General features: G+C 41.4%; 1 protein-coding gene across 5 annotated transcripts in view; it reads right to left on the minus strand.

Moving 5' to 3' along the window:
- Window positions 1-26045, minus strand: part of MTM1 (myotubularin 1) — a 91194-nt gene that overhangs the window by 45495 nt on the left and 19654 nt on the right. The window contains exons 2-5 of one of the 5 annotated variants that reach the window (XM_041000133.1): window positions 22149-22221; window positions 18906-18978; window positions 17227-17321; window positions 5477-5587 (exon numbers count right to left, since the gene is read on the minus strand). In XM_041000133.1, coding sequence (XP_040856067.1) covers window positions 5477-5587; window positions 17227-17321; window positions 18906-18978; window positions 22149-22211 — 342 coding nt within the window. In that variant the 5' untranslated portion in view covers window positions 22212-22221. Of the gene's footprint in view, window positions 1-5476; window positions 5588-17226; window positions 17322-18905; window positions 18979-22148; window positions 23548-26045 lie in introns of those variants that run through there. The other 4 variants (XM_041000135.1, XM_041000134.1, XM_041000136.1 and 1 more) reach the window with 4 other exon arrangements.

The following is a 26045-nucleotide window of genomic DNA, read 5'->3' on the forward strand; positions in this document are numbered from 1 at the left end:
AAATCAAGCAGTGTGTACACAAGATGGCATCTACTGGTTTTATCAGCTCCAGAATGGTGTACCTCTATTTTTAAAAGCATATGATTTGGGATTCATGGGTTAAAACAAAACAAAACAAAACTCCTGCTTGCAATGCTGAGATCCTACATGATCACTATTCAAGTCCTGGCTGCTCCACTTCTGATCCAGCTCCCTGCTAATGCACCTGAGAAAGCAGAAGGTAACACAAGGATCTGGGTTGCTATCATCCATGTGGGAGACCAAGATGAAGTTCCTAGTTCGTGGCTTGACCTAGCCCAGTTCCAGCTATCGTGGCCATTTGAGAAGTGAACCAACAGAAGATTTCTCTCAGTCACTCGGCCTTTCATAAAAATAACCTTGGTTTTTTTTAAAAGGGCATGTAACTGAATAAAATCCAACAACTAATTCCTACCTCAAAAATTTGGGGTATTAGTTACTTGTTTGTGATACAAAGCAAAAAGGAATGAAACACATTACTACATCGCCAAGGAACCTCAGGACCCCAAGGACCTGTGAGGAAATTTCTTCCTAACACAGAATATCAGATGGTAATTCCGTAACACCATTCATTAACTCCTACCAAGAAATGTTTATTTCTGCCAATCAATATTTATTCTGATCTATACATGACTCAAAATAACCAATTTTAATGTTCCAAAAATTGAGTGATTCAAGTAACTTCTTTTGACCATCTGACACAGATGCAAGTAAAAATAATACTTTTTGCAAATAGAAAAGTGAAATGGAAAAGGCAGATGAGTCACAGAAGGTATATGAGCAAATTAGCAACAGAAATAGGAGCACAAACTAACTGGTAAGTCCCACCTGGTCTCCTGTGAGTTGGGCTTGTCCAGAAAGGTTACTGGGAAAAATCCTTGTGGCTTACGTCTCCCGGGCAGGCCCCTGACTTACTTAACAATTGGCTCTCACAGCAATGCTACAAGCAATGCTGCAAGAGGCAGAGTGAGTGAAGCATCATATCTGTAAGGTATTTCTAAAGAGCACATATTATTGTGGACTTCAAAATGCTATGTTGCCCATAAACAGTGTAAAAAAGGAGTGTTGGAGGGGAAGAGGAGCGAAGGCTTTGAAGCACTATTGCTTTGTTCTGCTTTTTTTCCTACAAGGATTCTAAATGGTCAGCAGCAACTAATTTGGGATCCACAGGGAAGAATTCTCATATTGAGAGTGAACTTCTCTGCTGCCAGGCTTGTCTTCAATGTGTGGATGTTGTTACTGGCAAGGGAAATCCCCACATGCACGGCTGGAACAGCCAAATTTCCAGGGTGTTCTTTCTACTTGTTTCAAGAGAAAAATGCAGTTGGGTTACAGTTACGGATTGAAGGTGTAAGCAGACTTCTAGAATGATCTCCAGAACAAACAATTCTCTGTGGATTCATAACAGATCCATGACTGAGAAAATGGAATACAACTCCCACAGCATCTTCCCAGAGTTTCTTGGGAGATTGCTAGATTGAAAGGTTGTGCTATAGCACTTTTATAGGCCATCATCTTTGGACTCATTAGAATCCAAAGAATGGGCCTGGTGCAATAGAACAGTGACTAAATCCTTGCCTTGCATGTGCCAGGATCCCATACGGGCGCCGGTTCTAATCCTGGCCGCTCCACTTCCCAACAGCCCCCTGCTTATGGCCTGGGAAAGCAGTCGAGGACTGCTCAAAGCCTTGGGACCCTGCACCAGTGTAGGAGACCCGAAAGAGCTCCTAGCTTCAGATAGGCTGTTTAGCTACTTGGGGAGTGAATCAGCAGACAGAGCTTTCTGTCAGTTTCTTCTTCTGTCTGTAAATCTGACTTTCCAATAAAAACAAATCTTAAAAGCAACAACAAAAGAAGAATCCCCCAAAATATGCATTATTATGTCTGGAAAAGAATTTTGCCTAGTAAGGCAGCCCTAAACCTTCTTTTCTTATAATAAATAGTCAAATGGTGGCATGTGTTTTGTTTTGCCAGTTATGGGGGATTAGTATTTACAAATACAAGCTTTTTTTCCCTATTGATAAAGCAACAACCAGGGTTTTTAAAAACCTCATTCAAATGAGTCACTTGAAAATTAAAAGCAACATGGGAGGGGCAAGGTGAATTTGACCTCGGGGCTTGTGGAAAAGGAGCTCTCAGCAGCGTGGTGGCTGCTGGAGGTACCTGAGACAGGTCGGACTCAGTGCTTGGGGCCATAGCCAACATTGCCAAGCGGTGAGTGAATCCTGAGCTTGCCCAGGCCCTAGAGTTTCCTCTCTGAATGGTAATTACACCATGGTCCCTGGCTCTGCCCACCACCACCATCTTGTGGCGGGAAGCGTCTAGGGGAGTTCGACCTTGGGGCTTGGGTGGTGGGAGCTCCCAGCAGCAAGGTGGTTGCTGGGGGTACCTGAGTCAGGTCGAACTCAATACTTGGGGCCTTAGCCCCAGCCACCTCTGCCAAGTGAATCCTGGGCTTGCAGGCTGCCAGCTGCAAGCTCTGGGGTTCAGGGGGTGTGAATTATTGCCTAGGGACATCCATGGATAAGGCCACTGTACATGTAGGTGAAGAATGAATCTTGAGGGACTCCCAATGACAGGGCCACTGTACTTACAGGTAAATGAGGATACTGAGACCTGGTGGTTTGGAGGGGAGAGACCAAAGGATCTGTATGGGTCAGACTGATACACCAGCCTACATGGGAGACCTGAGCTGGGCTTGTTTAGCATGTAACACTGCTGAAAAGCAAACAAGCCCACGTGAAAGCTAGGGCTGGGGACCTGTCTAGCAGGGCTAGATCCCAGTACCTAACTGAATGTTGGACATCCACTGGTTGTGTAGAAGACAGAGCTGGAGACAAAGTGACCCAGCAATTGTAACCACTAGCATATGCATAGGCTGACTGGGGCAACGGTCTGTGCTGGACTCTGTATTGACAAACACACACAAGAATCAGGTCTGGGTTCACCTCAGATGAAGTTTCTTTGGGGATCCCCGCAGCTGAATTGCTGGACTCAGAACCCCAACCATTGAGAGAATTGCAGATTCCACAGTCTGACTGTGGACTGCATGTCTGGGTACACATGGAGGATATGGCAGTCCATTGGAGTCTGCAGAGGACATCTGGTACCACAACAGAGGATGGATGACACAACAAATGGATAAACTGCCCCAGACAAGCGATGGCAGTGAGTATCTGGGCAAGCGGACTCTAAGGTGCACTATGTCAGCTAGTGGATTCTGGAGAGATTTCATCATGCTCGGAGTGGCGAGCTCAGCAGTAATTTAGAACTGTTGAACTATCGAAACCTCATGAGCAGGACCCTCAGAGCATGCCCCACTTTGGGGACCCTGGGGTGGTGTCAGGAGTCTGTCCTTCCCAGGATACAGAGGCGTTTGGGAGGCTGGGTGTGGCTTCTCCCCTTATCTCACTCCTTCCCCCAGATACAGGAAGGAAAAAAAGAGAATGCGGAAATGGTGATCTCACCCACCTTCCTGTAGCCCTTGACCCTTATCACCCTAATCAACTATGCAAAAATCATCAAAAATAAAAATAAAAACATTTATTAAAAAAAAAGAAAATTAAAAGCAACAGCTTCATTTCCCTTTAATACTGTAATATCCTATTCCCATTAATCCTTTCACACAAAATATAAAACCCATCCTCAAATGTAAGCCTCCAGTGCTCTAGGCCCACTTCATCAACAGGACCAACAGAGAAAGCATTAAGGTAACTCATATGGAAACCAAAGCTGAAAAAAAAAAAGGTAGCAGTACACAAGAATTTCAACTCAAGTTTAAAATGATGTAATCCTTTGGATTTTGATAGAGTGCCTCAGCTTTGAACTTTAATAAACTGGAGGGGAAAACACTACACTGTACTCAGGACCCAAATATACAGATTAGGCTTTAAGAATCAATGTCTGCGACCAGGACAAGAAGATGGGCTTTAATTTTGTGGTTTTCAATGGCTTCTTGGGTAGCCCATTGCAAGCCACCTTGTTCAGCAAAGGCCTTGTATCCTCTTCCGTAGGATGAAGGATTTGGGCTGGCCAGGTGTCAGCAGACTGCAGCACAGGTCAATTTCTGTATGGTCTTTCCTCAAGCCAAGAACATTTTTACATTTTTTTTACAAATTGAAAAAGAAAAAGAAACACCAAAAGATGTGGATATGTGACAGAAATCCAGCGTGGCCCTAAGACCCCAAACATTTGCTATCTTGTCCTTTACAGCAAAGTATGCTGCCACCTGCCCTGGACGGACACTTAAGGAATCTGGAAACAGCCCAGTCTCCTAGTTCTCAGCCTTTGGTGACTGTGGAACCTGAAGATCTGCACTGGAAAGCTTGCACAGACAATCTCTGAAGAATGCCTAGGTTCCGGAAACCTGGAACCGATAACCTCCACTCCTAGATTGCAGCCTTCTCTTGTTCAGAACCCAGACAGCAGGTTTCCTTGCCAGCAGGCTGTGTTGATTACCTCACTGTATTTGGGTTCTACCTTTGCCATTTCTGGGTAATCTTAGCCAAATTGCATAATTCTTCTAAGCCTCAGGTACTCCATATATAACGTGTTCATTGCAGAGGCTGTGGTCACCACCAATTAAACACATAGGAGTTAGCCTGTGTTTGAAATGTTTCTTTTTCATCTAGTTAAAAGGTAGAGTGACAGGAAGGAGAAGGAGGAAAGGAGGGAGGGAGGGAGGGAAAGAGAATCTGTTGTTTCAGTCCCCAAATGTCAAAAAAAGCCTGGGCAGGGCTAGGTTGGAGCCAACAGCTGGAAATTCCATTGCATTTGGACAACACATGTGGGTGGCCATGGCCCCAGCACTTGGGCCAACATCTGCTGCCTCTCAGGACACTTCAGCAGAAAGGTGAACTGGAAGCACGGCAGTCAGGACTCAAACTGGCACTCCAATACGGGATGAGTGCCAAGCAGTGCCTTAAGCCTCTGTGCCACAATGCCCAGATATACAGTAAATATACCCAGTTACTGCCATCACAGATTACATTTTAGCATTATTAATTTCCTTCCCTTTATTGCCTTAAAACAAGTGTTATACCACTACCTCTGAAAAATAATCCAAAGTTACAGATTTTAGGACATATACTGTTCACAGAACACAAGAATACTTCCTTTTATGGTATGAAGGTGCCTAGTTAGTAACACAGGGCATGAAATATTCAGCAAACTGAAACAAAAAATAAAATAATTAAGAAAATTTAAGTTTTCTTCTTGCAGAGTCATTCTAACAAACTGAGCAGTTCCTTGAGTCCTCAGCATTTGGGGACTAGAGTGAGTCTCCTGTGTGGAAACTGCTTTCCCAGGTGCCTTTGTAAAACCTGAACTGAAGGCAGGAACCATTTTCAGGGTCTTTGGTAGACAAGTTGTTTGATTTTTTTTTCAAACCCAGATTAATTCTCAACATTCAACACTAACATGCCTTGTTCGCTGTGTAAGAAAGTCATGAATCTCTTACTTTACAAGTAATATCTAGACCATAGGAGTTTTCTCCTCTACTTGTTGCTCCTCCCATTTTTTCAATTCTTGATATGACACCAAGAGGCACATCAAATATTAGAGTGGAATCCTGCAATGTACAAGAATACAAAAGTCAGTATTTCTGTTGGTATAATCAAAATATCAAAAACATATAAATAACCATTTGCTTTCGGGGTGTTTTTACCTTGGCCCCTTTACCAAGTTTATGAGCAAAAATATGCTAGAAACTACACAAGAAAGGGCAAGCACTCAAACAGTCAAAAGTATAATGAAAATGCGTCCCCAGATATCTGCCACTGTGCACTGCCTAGAGCTTAAGAACTAAACTAGTAGTTACCCAATGCCAGGACACCAAGAAAAGCCACAGCCTTCTCTGTAGGCTTCTTTTCCACATCAGCCTGTGTTGCCACAAAGCGAATTCCTTCACCATTCTTCAAGCACTTCAGCTACATTCAGGCCATGCACTTTGCTCAAAGTAGCCTTCGCCTAGAATGATCTTTTCCAACTACCAAAATTCTCCCCACATCTTCGGGCCTGCTTCCATAAACAGCATTTCTAATAAGGCCTTGCTTTCAGATTAGAGCAGGCCGAATGAGTCACATCTGTTCTAGCACTGGCTTCTCTCTGTGTTATTACTGTGAGGTTACATGTCTCAATCCTTGATACAGTCCTAGAATCCGGAAGTGCTGCTTGTCTTGGGCAGAAGAGCCTAAATGTACACCAGCAATGCCCCTCCGCTGCTGGCTAGCCAAAGTGGGGGCGAGTGGTCCGGAGCAGTGGCAGCGTGGTGGCACCATGCTAGGGAGATGATACCACAAGCATCGCAGCAAGGAAATTAGCAGTAGCTGCCACATAGGAACGCCTCATGCAGGCCAGCTGCTACAGCAAGGGCTTTCTTTGCATGCACTGCACTCTTGTTTCCTCCAAATCACTCCAGGATGCAGGAGAACTATCCTTGTTTCCCAATGTGGCAACCAAAGCTTTGAGAAGTTTCAGTAACTTGCTTAGTAAATGCAGGGCTGGGGTTGACTTTTAAGCCAACAGCTGGCAACTGACATCAAAAAGGCCATAAAAAATAGTTTTACTCTTTGATCTAATCATTTCCTTCCCAAGAACTTACAGTTATCATTCAACAGGAAGAAAGAGCTACATGCATAAAAGTGTTCAGTGGAATCAGAGGCCGAGAAAATCAACTTGGTAGAACGGGCATGCAGCTATTAAAATAATATGGACATGGAAAAGCAAATTTAAATGAAACTAATCAGCATATAAAATAATATAGTTACAAAATAGATCCAAAAGATGGAGGGCTATGCAAGTTTTCATGCAGATTCCTTCTAATATTATATTAGATGACTGGTGATAAAGAAAAATTTTAAATGCTCATTTGTCAAATACTCAGGTTTTTAAAACTTTTACATTCTTAAAATCAAAAGATAAAATAAGGACTGCCTCATAAAACATAATACAGCTCATGAGATTATTTAGAAATTCAAAATGGCTAAGACTGTGTGCCATACCACGGAGTACTGCTCTGCGATGCAATGATTACACGTAGCCTCAAAGAACACCTCAAGGGCATGCTGTACTGATTCCTTTAAAGAACATTCTTAAAGGTTTGTGGGTGTGAGAAGAAAACTGACAGAGACAGGAGAACGAGGCAATCTCCCATCCACTAGTCCACTCCCTAAATGTTTGCAACAGCTAGTGCCGGGCTAGGCTGAGGCCAGGAGCTAGAAGCTCCATCCAAGGCTCTGCCAGGGGCGGCAGGGGCCAAGTATGGAAAAGGCAAGTACCTTATTAAATGACTGAAACTGAAATGTGCAGAACGTACCTACCACTCAGTATCACTATACAAGTAAGTGGTGAACTTCACACAGTTCACAAAAAAGAGAAATCGATTTAGGCACAGACATGTTTGAACTCAGGCACAGTCTTTTCATAACCCACATTTTTGAGGAATTTTTTGAAAGGCCCTTATGTAGCTGCATATGTGTGCTATATCATCAATACAGTCTGCTTATTAAAAATATACTGTCAAGGGCCCAGAGCAGTAGGCTAGTCGCTAAAGTTTTTGCCTTGAATGTGCTGAGATCCGATATGGGTGCCAGTTCTAATCCCAGCAGCCCTGCTTCCTTTCTAGCTCCCTGTTTGTGGCCTGGGAAAACAGTTAAAGACGGCCCAAAGCCTTGGGACCCTGCACGTGTGGGAAAACCGGAAGAAGCTCTGTGCTCCTGGCTTCAGATCAGCTTAGCCTCAACCGCTGCAGCCACTTGGGGAGTGAATCAGTGGAAGAAAGATCTTCCTCTCTGTCTCTTTTTCCCTCTCTATATCTGCCTTTCCAATAAAAATTTTAAAAATCTTTAAAAGATATATATATACATTATATATCTTGATATATATCAAGAACTCTTCTGGTACACTTAAGATTATATACTAAAATTCATGAATGTCTGTGAAATATATTTCTAAATGTTAAATTTTTTATATAACACCCAGAGTAGATTACATGAAAGTCTGATACTACAACATCAAGAATGAAGCAAAATGCTAACAAACAAGAAAGAAGAATGAAAAGTGGTATGAACCTTACTGCTCTACAACTATGTAGAGGAAATCCTACAGCTTGGTGGATGCCTTGGCCAGGCACATAATAGAAATGGGATGGTAAGAGAAACTAGGTAGCCCCTGATCAAAGGAACTGACAATACAAGAGGCTACTGTCATGTTCTCCCTGAATGATATGTTCAAGATCCCATAATTCAGCACACCAAACCAGAAGACTCAGGGATAGAATTAGATTAGCTAGAGTTATTAGTATATAAATGTCATTACATATTTAAGGATTTTCAAAGGTCTACTTTAACTCAAAATTCTGTATCCCTGTACCTGTAAGTAAAGTAGTTGAGAAGCAAACATTCCAAACAAGCTAAAATACTGCAATAACTATTTGTCTTGAATATATACTAAAAACCAAGAATTGTACTTACGTGTGTCCTTACGTGACACATAGCCTGGCTCTATCTGAAATATAAGGCACATGTGCCCAAGTAGTCAGGCTACCACATACAAGTGCCTACAGTCATAAGCAAAGTCCAAACTGGGAAGTCAGGGAAGAGTAAGTTGACATCTTTTTTATTGGATTCCATGAAGATTCTATGGCAACACCCACATCAAACGATGGTGGCTGGAGTTTGGTCTTCCATAAACAGGTAACTGGTCACAAGAGTTGCACACATGGGAGAGTAAGGGGAGTAAAAAACAACAACGATGACCACTACATTGACTAAGCTAGGGTGATGGCCAAACCCTAGGGAACACTGTAGGGCTAGGATTCAGGTGACACATTCCTGGAATGCCACAATGAACTAGTGCACTATGAAGATTCATCCAGTGGCACTGAGCACCTGAACTGGAAAGGAGAGGGATACCTCCACATTGCAACCATGGAAGCTAATGCTTGAGTATAAGTGAGAGGCTGGAAGGATGTGCACATGCTGAGTGACCAAGGCAGAAAGCTGAGAAGGCAATTAGCACTCAGGAAGAATCTGGGATGACTCAGCTCTCTGGGATGGCAGATGGTAGTAACAGCAACAGACATGAAGAGCACAGAAAGGGATTTTGGAGAAAGAGCAGCGTGGGCCATTTTAGGTATGTTGGCTTTGACATATGATAAATTAACCATGTCTAGATATTGGAGAGGTAGCTGCAAGCACAAAAGTAGAAGACACTGTAAGGAATCTCCCAGAGAAAACATTTAGAACTAAACGCACGGTTTTTGTCTTTGCAAAATAGCTCCAGCTCGGAGGTTTGCTGCCTTAGTGGCCGGCATTCCTGCTCACTATGAAAGTGGGAAACCCAAGAGCCAGCCTTGACATTATCTTCTCTGCCATCCAGAATCAATGACAACCTGTTAAATCAACCTCTAATCTGACAACCTCTTTCCAGCTCTACCAGCAGCTTCGCTGGGCTGATCTCTGCATTCTCTGATGCTCCCCTCACAACCTGCCCTCCACAGAGCCAGGGCCATCTTTGAGAGAAGCACATCAAGTAATCTCATAGCACTGCTTACATCATGGAAAAGCTTTTCAATACTAAAGTCCAAAAGTCGTAATATTAGAGGAAAGTGGGAAGATGTTGGTCAGGGGATACAGAATTTTCAGTTATACAGGAGATCTTTGGTACACCTTGGTGGCTGTAATTAATAAAAATGTATTATATTAATGGAAAGTGCTAAAAGAGTAGATTGTAAGTATTCTACCCACAAAACAATGATGTGTGTAAGGTGATCTATTACATGATGGATACACATGTTAAAACATGCTGTATATAACAGACAGAGCAGGTGAGCCCTGTATTATCTGACCACAACTCACTTGTCCTGCCTCTCTCTTGCTATTCTTCCCCACCTCCCATGCCACACTGTTGTCTCTTCATATTCCCTAGTTTCAGTCCTCTCCCAGCTTCTTCCTACCACACAAGCCCTTGCCTTGCATCCAGGTAACTCAAAGTCAGTTTTCAGACCAAGATCACGGATCATTTTATCTTGACAATCTCCTAGGCTACTCAAGCTTTCACACTTATGCATTACTTCTATGTGTAATCATCTGAATAATGTCCATTAATCCCTTCGGAATCATAAGCTTCATGCAAGAGAAACTATGTCTGCTGTACTCCTCACTACATTTTAGCATCCAGCACTGTTCCTGATACACAGCAGGTGCCCAAATACCTGATGAACAAAGAATGAAAGATCAGCACTACAGTATAACATTGGAAGAGAACTAAAAACATGAAGAGGGTCAAAACAAAACTCTAGAGAAAGTACATATTGGGGAGGTACGGATGTAAACATCAGCTGTATAGAAGGCAAAGGGGAGAAGTAGGAGAAAAGAGCCAGGACTTATACAAGAGTAGTCAACAGTATCAAACACTGTGGAGAAGCTAAAAAGTCAAGGACTCAACAAGGCCATTGAAATTGGGCAGTGAAAGAGTAGTTGCAATAGGGGAAGTTGTACCATAAGAAGTTAAGGAGTCAACAGTTCAGAAGAGGAAGCAGAATGCAAGGGCTATAATATAAAGAAATTTGACATGGCCAATGATGTGGTGTAATGGGTAAAGCCAGTTCAAGTCCTGGCTGATCCACTTCCCTTCCAGCTCCCTGCTAATTCTCTTGGGGAAAGCAGTGGAGAATAGCCAAGTACTTGGGATCTTGCATTCAAATGAGAGACCCAGCTCCTGTTCCTAGGTTTGGCTTGGCCCAATCCTGGTAGTTGCAGCCCTTTGGGGAGTCAACCAGCAAATGGAGGATTTCTCTCTCCTGCTCATCCTTTTTTTCTCTCTCTACAGCTGTGTCTTCCAGATAAATAAGTAAATCTTTAAAAAGAAAAGTTGACAAAAAATAAAGAGGACAACTGTATGGTATGGGAAGGGCTGCAAGAAGCTGTATTAAAGTCTTGAGCAGATCTGCAGAAGAGGGCAGAGTGAGAGTAAAACTGATGAAAACCAAAATGTTAAGATGGAGACAATGAGCACTAATGCTCCAGAGGAATTCAAAAGGCAAAGGGCTCAGGGAGAAGAAACCATTTTGGAAAAGACATGTAGTGCCTTCCTCTCAGACGGGAGACAAGGAAGAGCAGGGGTGAAAACAGAGATCATTAGATTGTGAGAAGGGTGTGTGTGGAATCTCAGAGAGGAAGAGCAGGACTTTCAACTTTACCAAAGAACAAAGGACAAGGTCAGCTAAAGAGAATGGAAAGCTCAGCACTGAAGCACTAAAGTCACTCTGAGATTTAAAAAATGGCCAGAGCAGCGAAGAGACACTTTCTGAAGTCTGAAAGCCTGAACTTGCAGAGGAACTAATTAATGAAATCCTCTATGTGACTTTAAGCATCAGGGCTCAGGGGCCCACAGATCCTGAAGTTTGAGGATTAGCATGGGACAAGGGGCTTAGGAATCCAGGATAATACTAGGAATTAGGACAAGTAAAAACTTTGAACTTGCAAACAGCATTCATTAAGCAGCAGCAATACAGAGAGGTTTTTAATATCGGAAGTTTAAAAACACTGCCTATAGTATAGATCATACATTCCCTCCGATGTTCCCATCCATGGACAATCTAAGACATTATCATTAGCTCATCTCCTTTAAAATAAACAGAAGTATCAGACAGAAGGATTCAAAGGGGACAAGACTCCAATGCATTTTTTTAAGAGAAAACTATAGGAATCTTTTTCTGCTTGTGTTACCAAGAAAGTGGGCTATCCTGCTCTCTGGGAAAGGATATAGGCCTGGCTTTGGAAAGCCAAAAAAGGTAGCCTTGCTTCCTTTCCCAAATGATCTGGTGCTCATAGCTCCAAGGGCAACAAACAACACAGACTACAGACTGAAATGCAATGGCACTTGACATCTGGCTCTTGGGTGACATGATACCCAGCACCTGTATGATGCTCGTTTTGGAAGCAGATATTTGACAGGCAGTGACTAATGGACATGTAGACTCAACTCAGTTTCCACTGGTGTTCTAACTGGGCACCAGTGACCCCTGCTGCAAGGAGCACTGGACAGATTACTTTAGCCTAGCCCTTCAAAGAAATACCTGTTGTATGCTATCTCTACAGGAGGCCAACAAAAGAACCATCAAACTGAATGGTATTCAAGAACTTTTGCATAATATTTACCTGAAACCTGGATCACTATGTCACTCTTCTAGAGAAAGAACTAAACAACAAATTTCGCCTTGAATTTAACCCAGGAAGAATGTGCCATTTCTGCTTATCAAAAGATGAAACTGTGCATTTAACATGTTTTTCATGTATTCAGGAGTCCCAAGCTCACAGTGAACTCTTACTGTCCATTGGTTATGATCAACTCAGCTGGAAGACTCAAGTCCCTCTTCCTTTAGATTCTTACACATCCACATTCTGCTATATTTTGGAACGGCATGTGTGGAACGACCCACAGAGGGAAATACCATTTGGTTGGCAACTTCTTCGGAACAGGATTTCTGCAGCTGTACATTGAACAAACAGAAACAGCTGATTCCTCAATAAACTTTCGAAGTTAAATATTTCTAAATAATTTCTGAAGGAGGTTGAACTTAATAATCCAGATTCATTGGGGGATATATAAGGGAATTGCAAAAAGGTTATGGAAAATGGAAATAAAAGTGTTTTGGTAACCAAATGGCCAACTAGAGACCAACTAGAGATCATTATTCTCAATGAAATAAGTCAATCCCAAAAGGGCAAATATATATTTTCTCTCACAGAAGGCAGCCTTCATGCATAATACAGGATCAATAACCTTTTCCACACTGATTTTGCTACATCTTGGGGTGGTTGATACCTTTGCTTTTATTTTCATTCACTCAAAAAAAGTGTTTGTTTTTCGTATTAATCTCACGGACTCATAGGTCACACAATAGCATCATTTGCTTCAGGAAGGTCTTTGATTTTTTTTCCACCTTTTTTTCAGCAATACATTGGTCATTCAACAGGTTATTTAACTTCATGTTGCTGTAAATTTTCAATTTTTCTCCCTATTGTTGATTTTGTTGTATGGCTTTTCATTTAAGGGGATGTATAGTAATAGTCTAACATTAGTGTAACAATAGTGTAACAGAGACTATCACATACAGATGTGAAGATATAATGCAGTGTGCATCTCTATTTATAAACCAAAGATGGACTCTGAATTCTAGAAGCAAAGCTGGTGTTCAAGAAGCCATGGTGGTAAAACCACAGTGACCAGCCTTTTGCCCTCTGAGCAGCACTAGCAACATAGGCCTTACCCCTCCTGACTCCAGTCCCTGAATATACTTTTATTGAGTACCTACTGTTTACTAGACACTGCACTAGCTAGGCATAGATGGTGAAAAGGACTAAATATTTGTTAATACCACAAACACTGAAGCAGACACAAGAGACAGAATTCATTCACCCAGCATGCCTGAGCCCTTCAGTGTGTAAAAATCTACCCCAAAAGCTAAGAGATCATCAGGAACCAAACAAGCAAGTATCCCTGTCTTCTGAGAGACAACAAAGGAGACAAGTTAAAGAAATACATAAAGCAGGAGATGGAAACAAGTACTCAGAAGAGGACAAGGCATGTAACGTACACCATAAGTAAGGGCGCCCCAGTGGCCAGGGAAGGGTTCAGAGCAATAAGGGTTCACACAGAGCCACAGCACTAAGATGGAGGGATTCCTTCAAAAGATGCTAGAAAAGGTTCCAGAGAGAATGTGTCTTCTGCAGTGAGTTCTGAAGGACAAAGAGCAGCTTCTGAAAGAGGCAGGGAAAGGGTACCCAGGTTTGGTAAGAATAGCATATAGAGCATGGGGAAAAGGAAGTGCCTTGGAAGAGAAGTGGCAGGAGCCAAGGCGAGAGGTCAGAAGGAGTTTTACATCACAGAGAGAACAGATGGGATTCTGTAGGCAACAGGGAGCAACTGATAGTTTCCAAACTGAGGAACCAGCTGGTCAGCAGCACTTTAAGGGAATCATTTTGCAGGCAGTATGTATGACAGAGACGGGAGGCAGGCCATGCAAGGAGGGTCAGAGAGAAGGTCACAGTGACAATCTCAGCATGTCATCACATTTCCTCTACTCCCTGCCCTTTGCTCCGGAATTAAACCATTGCATCACTCCCGCTGCACTGTTGACATACCTGAAACAGGTGTCCACTCCAAACTCCCAGCAAATGACAGTTCTTTGTCAAACACGTACAATGCTTTGCCTTTTGTAGCAGAATCCACAATTAATGCTCTTGTTTACAAGTTTAACTGAAGAAATACTATGATGATTACATTTTAGGATCTTCTATCATTTAATAGCACTTGTTCTATAGTGTGTTCTGCTATTAGATAGATGCTTGCTTTCATCCTGGGACTATGCTAGCTAATCACTTAAGACATTTATATAAAGCTTAGTGAGAGAAAATACAAGTTAGTAGCAGTGTCAGATGGGTATTTTTTTCAAACACTTGGCATAATTCTATTCTTTTTTTTAATTTTTAAACCCATTTAATGAAATTTTTATTCCACTTATTACATATTTTTTGGAAGTTTTATCCCAGTGCCTATAAAACTGTTTCACATAATACAATGTTATTAACAACAAATAAAAAAAAGAAGTGAATAAAACTTCCCAAAAAACGTCCATAATTCTATTCTTTAGGGTGCCAAATGAAAACAAAATATATGGCACTTGTTCAGCAATCTCTCAATTTCAAAAGCAGAATTGTTCATTCTAAGGTATTCTGAAAAACAGGAGAAACTACACATAATCCCACTCTGTGATATATGTGGGATATAGTCTATGTATGTATGTAATACACATGGGGCACTTTAAGCATGTTTCCTTCTGGTGTCTTTTCTCCAGATCCGTTTTGTTTTCTGTAGTTGAAATTAACCATATGCAAATACTCTTGTCACATCACCACAGTTTGAATATTTTCCCTAGTTCATCATCAATGATAGCAGAAAACGAAACTGGGTATGGTTGGCAAGTGGACAAGAGTCTCAGAAAGGAGACTATAATGTTTAAATTTGTTTTTTTTTTTTGACAAATTCTCACATTTATTAGCACAAAATATCTCAATCTACCACAATCTGGCCCTTGGGAGCTTTAGGAAATAGTGCCAGTTCCTGCTCCAGAAAAGGCATTTCAAACATTCAAAGATTTCTATCACATCTCCCTTAGTTTTCTGCAGAGAGAACAACATTTATTTTGATCTTGATTCATACTTCCTGGATTCACTTTCATTGGCCTGGTTCTCAGCATGTCTCTCTAGTTTGGCAATATCCCACTGAAAACACTGCATCTAGATTTGAACATGTGGCTTCAAGTGGGGCTATGATCTCATTCTGTCTGGCCACTGTATTATATGTCTGTGGACTCACTATAGGTATATGAGCATTTTAAGTAGCCATTTTCCATTTCTGGCTCACAAAAGCTTGGATCCCCATGAGGACAGAGCTTTTCATCCTTTGCTGGCACAACTTACTTTTTACTCAGTAAATGCCCTCTACACAACATTTGATAGCATTAATTTTTATCCAATATTCTAGCCAAGTGATTTCACCCCAAGCCTCAAGTCCATCACCTCACACACTGGTTAGTTTAGTGCTTTTCTGCGTTTTGGACAGCCATGATTTCTATGTGGTCACCTGCCCAGCATGAGGAATGCTGAAGAAGAAGCCCTGCACAGTTAGATGTCAGTAGCGACCCTTGCTGACTGGCACTAGCTCTGATACACAGCGCATAATTCCATCTAACGGTGTTCATGCCATCAAGCCCATGTGTCTACCACAGTCTGTCATAAACCTGGATTCCATCAAGAGAATGCATCAATGACATTCTCAATGGTTTTTCTTTTCTACTAAAAGCCATCTATATAAAGCGATTGCCAATTGTTTCAAAGGCTATTATTGAGAATCATTTTCTGCATTCTGGAACATGAGAATATTTACTCATCTCCAGTCTTATTTAGAAGCCTAAGTATAATGACATGAAGAAATGCTCAGCCTAGGACCTGCTGAGCACCCATGACTTTGGGCTCTGTAAAAGTAGGTTCCCACAGAAGACAGTAAGGATGACACACAGCACTTGACAGAATTAAGATACAATACTGGAAATTATAACAGAAAAAGATCAAAAGATACAAACTATTCTATATTAAAATTATCCAAACAAAACGATGAGATATAAAGCAATAAAACAAAAGCTAGATTTCCCAGGTATAACATCTGTAAATAAGCTGCTGATGGGTTATTTTTCCACGTACCTTGGGCCTATTCTGCCTTAACCCATTCCATCAAAATGCACCCATGCCTTCAGGTCGGCCTGGGCAAGAACAATCCACAACACCTCCTATGAGTCCTTTCATGACAATCACAGCCACTATTTACTTTCTTTCTCCTCGTGTTACTGTTTCATCACTGGAACACTGCTTGAAGAGTTAAAAGAAACTTTTTTTGCAATGGGGTAAAAAGGCCAATGTGGCAGTAAGCCATACTATAGTTAACCTAGTTCTACATTTTCACTTGGTATTTTGTAATTAAATACTTGGAAATGCTAAAGCAGTGGTGGGGAATATCCAGCCCACAGGTGGTATAAGGCCCACAAAACCACCTGGTCTCACCCTGCCAGGACAGCCAGGAGAGAGTCAAAACTCAATAAATCTATGGCAGGTTCATTTTTAAGCTGAAAATTTTGTATGACCCACTAATGATGTTATAAATATTCAAATGGCCCTGGCAACAAAAAGGTTTCGCACCCCTATTTAGAGTGTCTGGCTTTTCCAGGAATTCACATCAGCACATTCCTCTGTGATGTTTTGGAAAATACAACTATTCCTGGCTACCATGACACAGAGCATCTGTACTGCTGGTTAACCTGTACAAATGGTTCTCACCTGTGCTTCTCACAAAGCACCATGATGCTATGCCCAACATTTCCAATCACAAGCACCAACCCTTCCCCACTATTATGAAGGATAAAATTTAGTTTTAAAATTTATTTTATTTCCTTTGTACACAAGTGTTAGTGTTAAATGAGCTTTGCATAAGCAAAAAAAAAAAAAAAAAAAGAAGAAGAAGAAGAATTGAGAAGCAAATATATCCCCCATGTTAATCCGCTCCACAGTCAATCTTGCAAGGTGGAAGAGAAACAGTTCAGCATTATCTTTAACAGTTAGGGTCATCTTTATGGTCTTACAGTCTACTTACCGTTTCCAAACTTCTCAAATAAAGACGATAATTTGTGATGTAAACTCTTCCCTTAATGGGGCCATTGAAAGGACATATGTAAATAACTTCTTTGTCTATTAAGATAAAAAAAGTACCCTAAAATAATGGAAATATATACCAAGATACACAACAAATGGTACTACTTTCATATAAACTCTTTGGCTAAGAATAACTACAGTTTAAAGATATGGAGAAAGTGGAAAGCAAGCACTGGCTCGTTCCTACACCACAATGCCAGGCTGAGGGAGGGCAGTAGAGAAACTGGCAGGGCCACATCACCTCCAGGCACTAGCAAAGCTTCCCTAAGCTTGCCAACAGTGCTGGCACCACCTGGGGCAAGGTGACAAGAGTGGGCTGCAGAAGTGAGCAAGGGGGCTGCGGCTGCTATGCTCAGGAGGCTCTGGAAGTGACTTAGTGAGGCACTACAGCCCGCAGGCAGCAGCTTTACGTAACAGTCTCGGGGGCTCACAGACTAAGCACAAACTCCAGCAGCTGCCATAGCCAGGACTGCTAGCGGCAGGAATCCATCTAACAGTATGGAGTTTAGCTAGACTCTTCGGAAACACTGCAGTGTTGTACAACAGTTGGCTGACAGAATATGGTACACCTTTGGTAAAATCATAAGGAGGAACTAAATCTCAAGTTTTTTTCACTTATAATAAGAATGAATCTTTCTTATCTTTTAAAGGTATCCTTGAATGTATTAATGACTTTTAATTTCTTAATGCTTTGGAAATCCCTTTATCCTCAGTTGCTAATGAAAAATACCCAGTAAATTTACTTTCTGGAGTTCAGTTAGTTCTTCCTCAGCAAACTTCTGGCACTGCTATCCAGTACCAAAACTTCATATGTAACCACTGTCCAAATAACACTCATCTAAAAATTGAAGTGGACACATGCCATCGGTTCCCATTTCAAGGCTAAAATTATGTGTGCAAATCTGTGGACATGGCAAAGTTTCTCATGGTGTATGGCTATGTCATTCACAAAGGCAACTTGCTTTTAGCAACAGGTTTTACCCATGTAAGTATGCTAAACCTAGACCTTAGTTCACTTAGTTCAGTGAAATAATATTTGTCATGTGATTGGAGGGTATTAACCCTAACATTAAGTTGGAATTCCCACGCCGTCAGATGTTCCTGAACTCTGAAGCCTTTCCAAGACGGATACCTTTCTTTAATACGAACTTATCATGAATAAATAAGTCAGCACATCAAAATGTTATCTCATCATTACTAAGCTCTGTTTTATGGTAAATGAAATCTAGCTTAAACCAAAATGCTCTCCTAAATTTCAAACAGGGAATGCTCAAGTCTAAGTTTATTGTTTTAAAGTATACATTGCAGACTGGAAATCTTAGTGAAGTTTTGTTCTTACAACCTTAAATCCTGAGAATTTAGAGCTCCAGCGAGGGCCTTTCAAAAATATTTCCCTCCTAAATCATTCTCAATCTTTGGTACAGAGACAAGCATATCATTGCCCTTGTGAGCACAAAGCTCTCGAAAGAAGTTTTGAGCAAGAAATGAAGGCAGAAAGTTTTCTGCATTAGCACTTCTACAGGAAGCTAGCATATTTGTAACCCTAAAGAACAAGGAGGATCCCTGACCCTATGAGACTTCTCATCAAGCCACACAATCTTAAGGCCAAAGGTTTCTTACCAGTAATCAGTGTTTCTCCTGGAAGTCGAGGAACAGCCTCACTGGGATCACAATTGACTCCATCTTGAGACATCTAGAAAAGAAACAGGCATGAAAAGAGTATCTGTGGAGTTTTTCTGCAACTAGGAATAAAAGCAACCAAAAACAAGCTTTTTGAGGAAAAGGATGAGAAACTCACCATTTGAGAAGACTGGCACAGAAAATTCCACTTAAAAAAATATAACTGGGAGCCTGGCACGGTAGCCTAGTGGCTAAAGTCCTCACCTTGCACACAACAGGATCCTATATGGTCGCAGGTTCATGTCCTAGCAGCCCAATTCCCGTCCAGCTCCCTGCTTGTGCCCTGGGAAAGCAGCTGAGGATGGCCCAAAGCCTTGGGACCCTGCACCCACATGGGAGGCCCAGAAGAAGCTCCTGGCTTTGGATCAGCTCAGCTGCGGCTGTTCTGGCTACCTGGTGAGTGTCAATCAGCAGGCAGAAGGCCTTTCTGTCTTTCCTCCTGTCTGTATATCTGACTTTCCAATAAAAATAAATCTTTAAACATATACATATAAAACTGGCATCAACACTGATGAAATGTTAACTTCTAGTCTGTATTTTAATATTATTAGCAGATTTTTAATGATAATTTTTAGATAATATTCCTAAAAGCTTTCAGGAAAGTTACAAAAGTAAATATTAATTGTACTCTATAGATACAGGTATATTGTAGTAGCTTCCATTTTTCAATATTAAATATTTAGTCATCCTCTGTGAAGAGGAAGAATGAGAACTTCAATTCCACGGGGCTTCAGTTGAGTAAAAACACAGTGATTAGGCAGGATTCTCTGCCAACGCCAGAAAACAGGTGTTAGTACTTGCAGGGTTTCTTATGTTCCTGAGAGACTTCCTCGCTCTCCTTTTGCCAAGAGCCCTCCCTTAGATAACAGCAAAGAGAGCTGGCCTGGGCCTCAGAAACCACTTCTAATCATTCTTGCCAGTCCTGCTCTCTGGGCCTGCTGACTTTCAGGGTAGTCCCAAGGCCCGACCTACTGCACTCCTTCACCGCAGCTGCTGCGCCTGGCAGATGCAGGCTTACCTACTGAGGTTCCCAGGCGGGTCCTAAGAAACTGCCTTGCCACTGACAGCCACTGTGGCCCTGTGACAGCATCTCCCACGTTACTGACTGCCCAGGTAGACGGGCACCAGTGAGGGGGGTGTGTGTTAGTTTTATGACTCATGAGGCACACTGCTGACGCCTGCTTGGGTAGAAGGCTTTGTTCGTTTTGCTCTGCTTGGCTTTTCCCCAGCAATATTCCGCATCCACCTTTCTGTAGCTGCTTTCTAAAATCTCACAGCAATCACTTCATGTGTGAAGTTAATGAGGCCTTCCTCAGGGGAGTTATGTATTAGGTGAAACAAAATAGATGAGCACACTTTTATGAATTGTCAGGGGCTATGCAAATCAAAGAATTATGAAACAAGAGAAATGCAAATTGTATATTTAGGAGAGACAAAAGAAGGGTGGTAGCTGTGCTGGACATTTTATGGTTTTTTTCTTCTTCTTAATTGAGACACAAAGTTTAAAGATTTATTTATTTTTATTGGAAAGGCAGATAAACAGAGAGGAGAAACAGAAAAATCTTCCTTCCGCATATTCACTTCCTAAGTGACTGCAATGGCCAGAGCTGAGCTGATCCAAACCCAAGAGCCAGGAGCCTCTTCCAGGTCTTTCCTGTGGGTACAGGGTCCCAAGGCTTTGGGCTATCCTCGACTGCTTTCCCAGGCCACAGGCAGAGAGCTGGATGGGAAGTGGGGCCGCCCAGATAGAACTGGCACCCACATGAAATCATGGCACATTCAAAGCTAGAATGTTGACCACCAGGACGCCACGCTGGGCCCAAGAAACAAAGTTTAAATGCCTAGGCATTTTAAAACATGTTTTAGTACTTGTGAAGTAAGCATTTTAACTAGGAAGGCAGGATAAATTATTGGCACCCAGAAATACCTTCGTCAGTCACAAGCAAAAGCATACACCTTACACTAAGACTGGAAGGAAATCATTGCTATTCCTACACATTGCCTCTCACTAGCTAAAACCAAGTACAAGGAGCAAATGTAATAGCACAGATTCTATATACTACCACAAGAAGGCAAACTTCACAAAAAAGGAAAACAATGTTTGATCAACACAGGATAACATGGGATTAATACTTTATATCAGAGCAGCTTCACCTAAGGGCTTCCTAGGACAACCTTGATGCCACTCTTGTGCCACAGGAAAATCCCTGCAGACACCCAAAGCAGAAAATACAAAGGAGAAGACTGCGAAATGTGATGACATAAATGAATCTCTGTATTTCAACAAGAGAAGCAAAATAACACAGTTTAAAAGGACAACAATAAACTAGGAGAAAAATAGCACATTTTAGAGTTGAGGAATATCTAATATTGGTAAGGAAAGGACCTTTGCAAAACAACCTAAAATGCAATGGGTAAAAGACATTTCACAAAAGAAACACAAATGCGCCATAAAAACTGTTTTTAAGTCAATCTTGTTAGTAATTAAGAAACAGAAATAAAAAGACAGCTTTTTGCTCCCTTCCGACTGCTCACTTGGTCATCCCTATCGCTACTGGTAGGAGTATCAATTAACTTTTGTACAAAGATAATGTTGAAAGCTTAAAATGCTATGACTAAATGTTAAATTCAAGCCTTCATATGTGTGCATATATATATCCACTATATATATTATATATAAACATATAAAATCTCCTAATTACACATTTTACTCTGGGTATTTTAGTCATTTTCTGTTAAGGCTGTATTTTGGTTACACGATGACTTTATCATCATAATTGGAAAATAATGACAATATTTAGGAAGGTGTAGCAGACTATTCAATCGACCTTGGCCTTCTAACAGCTGCTTCAGAAAGCTTTTGGGAACAGAGGATAGCCTGGGGTCTGGAAGTACCAGTAATTCATGAGACAAAGGTTCTCAAAAGTGAAGTTACCTGGAAGGATTTACAAATGCAAAACTTCACACATACACACACACAGACACACTCACCATCCTATTTAGAATCTTTCCTGGAACAAAGCTGGACAAAAATAAAAACATACAATACACACACAGACACACATCTCTACACACTGTGAATGAGAATGAAGCACATAATCCAATAAACCTCAAATGATCTACTATTCAAATAATGACAAGAGAGATGCGGAGAGAGAGAGAGAATTTGAAAAGTTGACTTACACTCTGAAGAGGTTCATTGTCTGAGGTGTGTGAATTACATTTAGGAGCTGATGCAGAAGCCATACTGGAAACTCTGCCAAGAAAGACAACATTTAATAACAACTGAGTTCACTTATCGTTTCCAACATATTTGACATTGAGATTTCAGTGTTACAGCTGAGAACAAGGAGCACTACTTCACAGGCGTCTTTGCATACAGGCTGTTTCCCTCATCTGAAACGCTAGGGACTCCAAGTGTTTCCCACGTGGGAAAGTTGTACAGACTTGACCCACTGAGCATCCCTAATGTGCACCTCTGTGAACGAGTGCCACTCAGCCTCTGCTAGCTCACAGAGGGAAAGAACTAAGTGAGCACAGGCAGGATGCAAAGACTCCAACAAGAATGGCAAACGGGAGCTAAACACAAAGTGGAACTCAGAGGACGTCACACGCATTCCAGGAAGGTTCAGTCCACAGCACCTCAACTAGCATCTAAAAAAAAAAAAAAACCCCTTTAATGTTTAGCAAATTATGCAAGAGAACTCAAATTTTCACAGATCTCATTCTTTAAAGATAACTTAGGGGCAGCCAAGCAGAATGATAAAAGAATGAGACAATTTAATTCACTCTGTTTTCTCCTGTAAGAATTCTGCTTTCTTCAAATTAAGACAGTTTGAAGTAGCATGGATTTGAATGCAATCAAATTAGTAAAGTTGGATTGAATCAGCATTTTCTAGGGAAAGCACAGACTTCATTGAAATAATACATATTCATCACAATTTAGGCATAAATGAAAGCATCACATTCAGAACATAGACAAGATCACTTTAATACATGGATATATTTAGAGTTGTGGAGACTAAGTAATGCTTTGGTTATTTTCTCACAGTTAATGATACAGATGGATACATATGAAGTTAGGGGGAGGTAAAAATCACATCCAATTCAGCAAGGTGGTCATGGCTATTTGCAGTCTTTCTACCAGGCAGCATTTTAAAAGTGGCCACACGCTAACAAAATCCAGCATGGACAATATTAACACACCTTGGCACAGAACCTGTTGCTTTAACAGCTTTGCAAGGCTGGGCTCTAGCCTTAAGAAATGCCCAAGTGACCTCTGAGCAAGATGCAAATAAGGGCAACTGCCAAAAGGAAGAGGTGGCGCTGACCAGGTGGGGCCAATCTACATGGACTATGCGCATCTCCCAGTGTTCAAGTGTACAAGAGCTCTGCTCATGTCTGTCTTGGCCATGGATGCTTGCTGGTACACAGGGGTACTTAACCACTATCTGCTGAATGAATGACTCATTAAATGGGGAATATTCAACATTGTCACGAGAGGGCATCGGTTCACTGAGTCTCAGAACACTGCATCTGAAGCTTAAAATGGAATCTTCAAGGCAAAATATTTCTGTACAGAAAGGGATATACCAGGCCTGCTGTGATGGCTCAGTGGCTAAATCCTCATCTTGCATGTACCAGGATCCCATTTGGACCCCAGTTCATGTCCTGGTTGCTCCATTTCCCATCTAGCTCCCTGCTTAATGGCCTAGGAAAGCAGCAGAGGATGGCCCAAGGCCTTGGAACCCTGCACCCATGTGGGAAACCAAGAAGTTCCTGGCTCCAGGTGGGCTCAGCTTCAGCCGTTGCAGCTACTTGAGGAGTGAATCAGCAGATAGAAGATCTTCCTGTCTCTCCTTCTCTCTGTAAATCTGCCTTTCCAATAAAAGTGAATAGATCATTTTAAAAAGGAATGGATATACCAATGCAGAAACATCTAAAAAGAGTGAGCAACTGTAAAATGGATGAAATTCAGACAGATCAGTATACAGTATGCTTTGAAAAATCCCTCTGATTTTAAGTGCCCATTTCAAACAAAATAACCCACTATTCTTAGTGCAGCAGAAAGGATGACATAAACTAGACAAAACAAGTCAGATGTAACTGCCTTCAAAGCATTCAATTAAGAGCTGGCAGGGTGGTAGAGCAGGCTAACCCCCCACCTGCAGCACCAGCTTCTCATATGAGTCCCGGTTTTTGCACTCTGACCCCACTCTCTGTTTATGGCCTGGGAAAGCGATGGAGGCTGGCCCAAGTTCTTGGGCTCCTGGTTTGACAAGCCTAGCCGCACACATTGCACACATTTGGGGATTAAAGCAGAGGATGGAATCTCTCTGTCTCTCCATCTCTCTCTGTAAACCTGCCTTTCCTATAAAATAAATACATCTCTAAAATTTAACAAATTAGTGAGAATAGATTTAAATTGGGGGATCTCTTTAATAACAAAATTTTTAGTAACCAAATACATTTATATTTAAAACATTCTACAAGTCAATGTTTTTGAACAGAAGTTATCTTGTTACTGTCAAATCAACATAAGAAATTTAAAATGCTGGGTTACAGTCCAATCAGCAATCACTTCCCTATTCCTGTTAGCTCATAAAGCCACAAAGAAATAAGACTTCCTGTTACTTTCAATCCTTATGAGAAACTTTCTAGTCAAATTGAAAGTGCCCACTTTCCCTTCATTTTTACACTGTTTGAACTATACATCTCACATACCATACAACTCATAATGAGGTTCGTGGTGTATCCAGAGTTCCATAATTATCACCACAATCAATTTTAGAAAATTTTAATCATCCCAAATAGTCAAATAGGCATCCATTAGTAGTACTCACCATTCTCTATTCCTGCAGCCTCTGAGAAACCAGGAAATTGCTGACTATAGATTTACCCGCTCTAGCCATTCAGTACAATGGAATCATAATATGCAGTCTTTATGTCTAAAGCCATGGTTTTTGGAGTTATACCAGACACTGCTGTTAAAAGCTGGGTCAAGTAAAAATTTGGAACATTCAAGGATCAAAGAAACAGGTGTCGGCTCCACTGCGGGGCAGCTTCAGTTGATTCCTGAGGCTTTCAGAAGCTGGACCGCACAGATGTCAGAGCGGCCTGATTCAAATCTCAATGCCCCAAGTCACTTTTTGACCTAGGACAAGTTAACTTTGACCCCTCTGGACTTCTGTTGCCATAACTTCTGTTTTAATTCATCATTTTGGGCAAAATAAATAAAAAAAGGGTTTATACCCATCCAGAATATCTGCTACATTGCTAGCATGTGTTCAATTATGAAAGGATAATTACTGAATGCTGACACCCTAAGCAGTCGTGGCCCCAGAAAGACTAAGGGGGAGTCAACTACTACAGGCAGAGCAATCGTTGCTGGTGAGTTCGAAAGCATTTGCAAAGTGTATGACGACAGTGACTCAAACAGAACAATAAGCAGCAGTGTAGCACTGTGCAAAATGTACTAGACAGCTGAGCACTGGCTGTGGTCTGTCCCTGATTGATTAGGCAAGGGACTTCATCCCTATCTTTCTCTATAAAACTATGTTGGACTAACTGCAATTCAGTAATAATTAGAAGCTACAGCAAAGCTGGCAAAAACCAGCTACTCTTTTGATTACAGTCTTTTGTCCCAATCTCCTAACACAATGAAGTTTGAATTCTTTTTATTTCAAAAACAAACATTGGGGCTGGTGTTGCGGCACAGTGCATTAAGCCACAGCTTGCTATGTTAGCTTCCTGCCAATGCACTGAGGAGGATGAGGATGGTGAGATTATTTGGGCCCCTACTCTCACATGGAATATATGGACGGAGTACTTGGTCCCTGGAACAGCTCTAGCTCTTGCAGATATCTGCACGTGCACTAGCACACGGAACACTGATCTCTGTCACCCTTTCAAATAAAGAAATCTGAAAAAAATAATAATAATAAAAAATTTTTGCTACATTGGCTTTAAAGCAAAATATATCTATATCATAAGACTCTAGCCAAGAGTAGACCTACATTAGGTTCAGAAAAACAATACTCTGGTGCTATGTGCCCAACCCTCCTGGCTAACTTCGTGTAT

The sequence above is a fragment of the Ochotona curzoniae genome, unplaced genomic scaffold (genome assembly GCF_017591425.1).
Source record: "Ochotona curzoniae isolate NIBS_2020 unplaced genomic scaffold, NIBS_Ocur_1.0 scaffold_1852, whole genome shotgun sequence".
NCBI lineage: Eukaryota > Metazoa > Chordata > Mammalia > Lagomorpha > Ochotonidae > Ochotona > Ochotona curzoniae.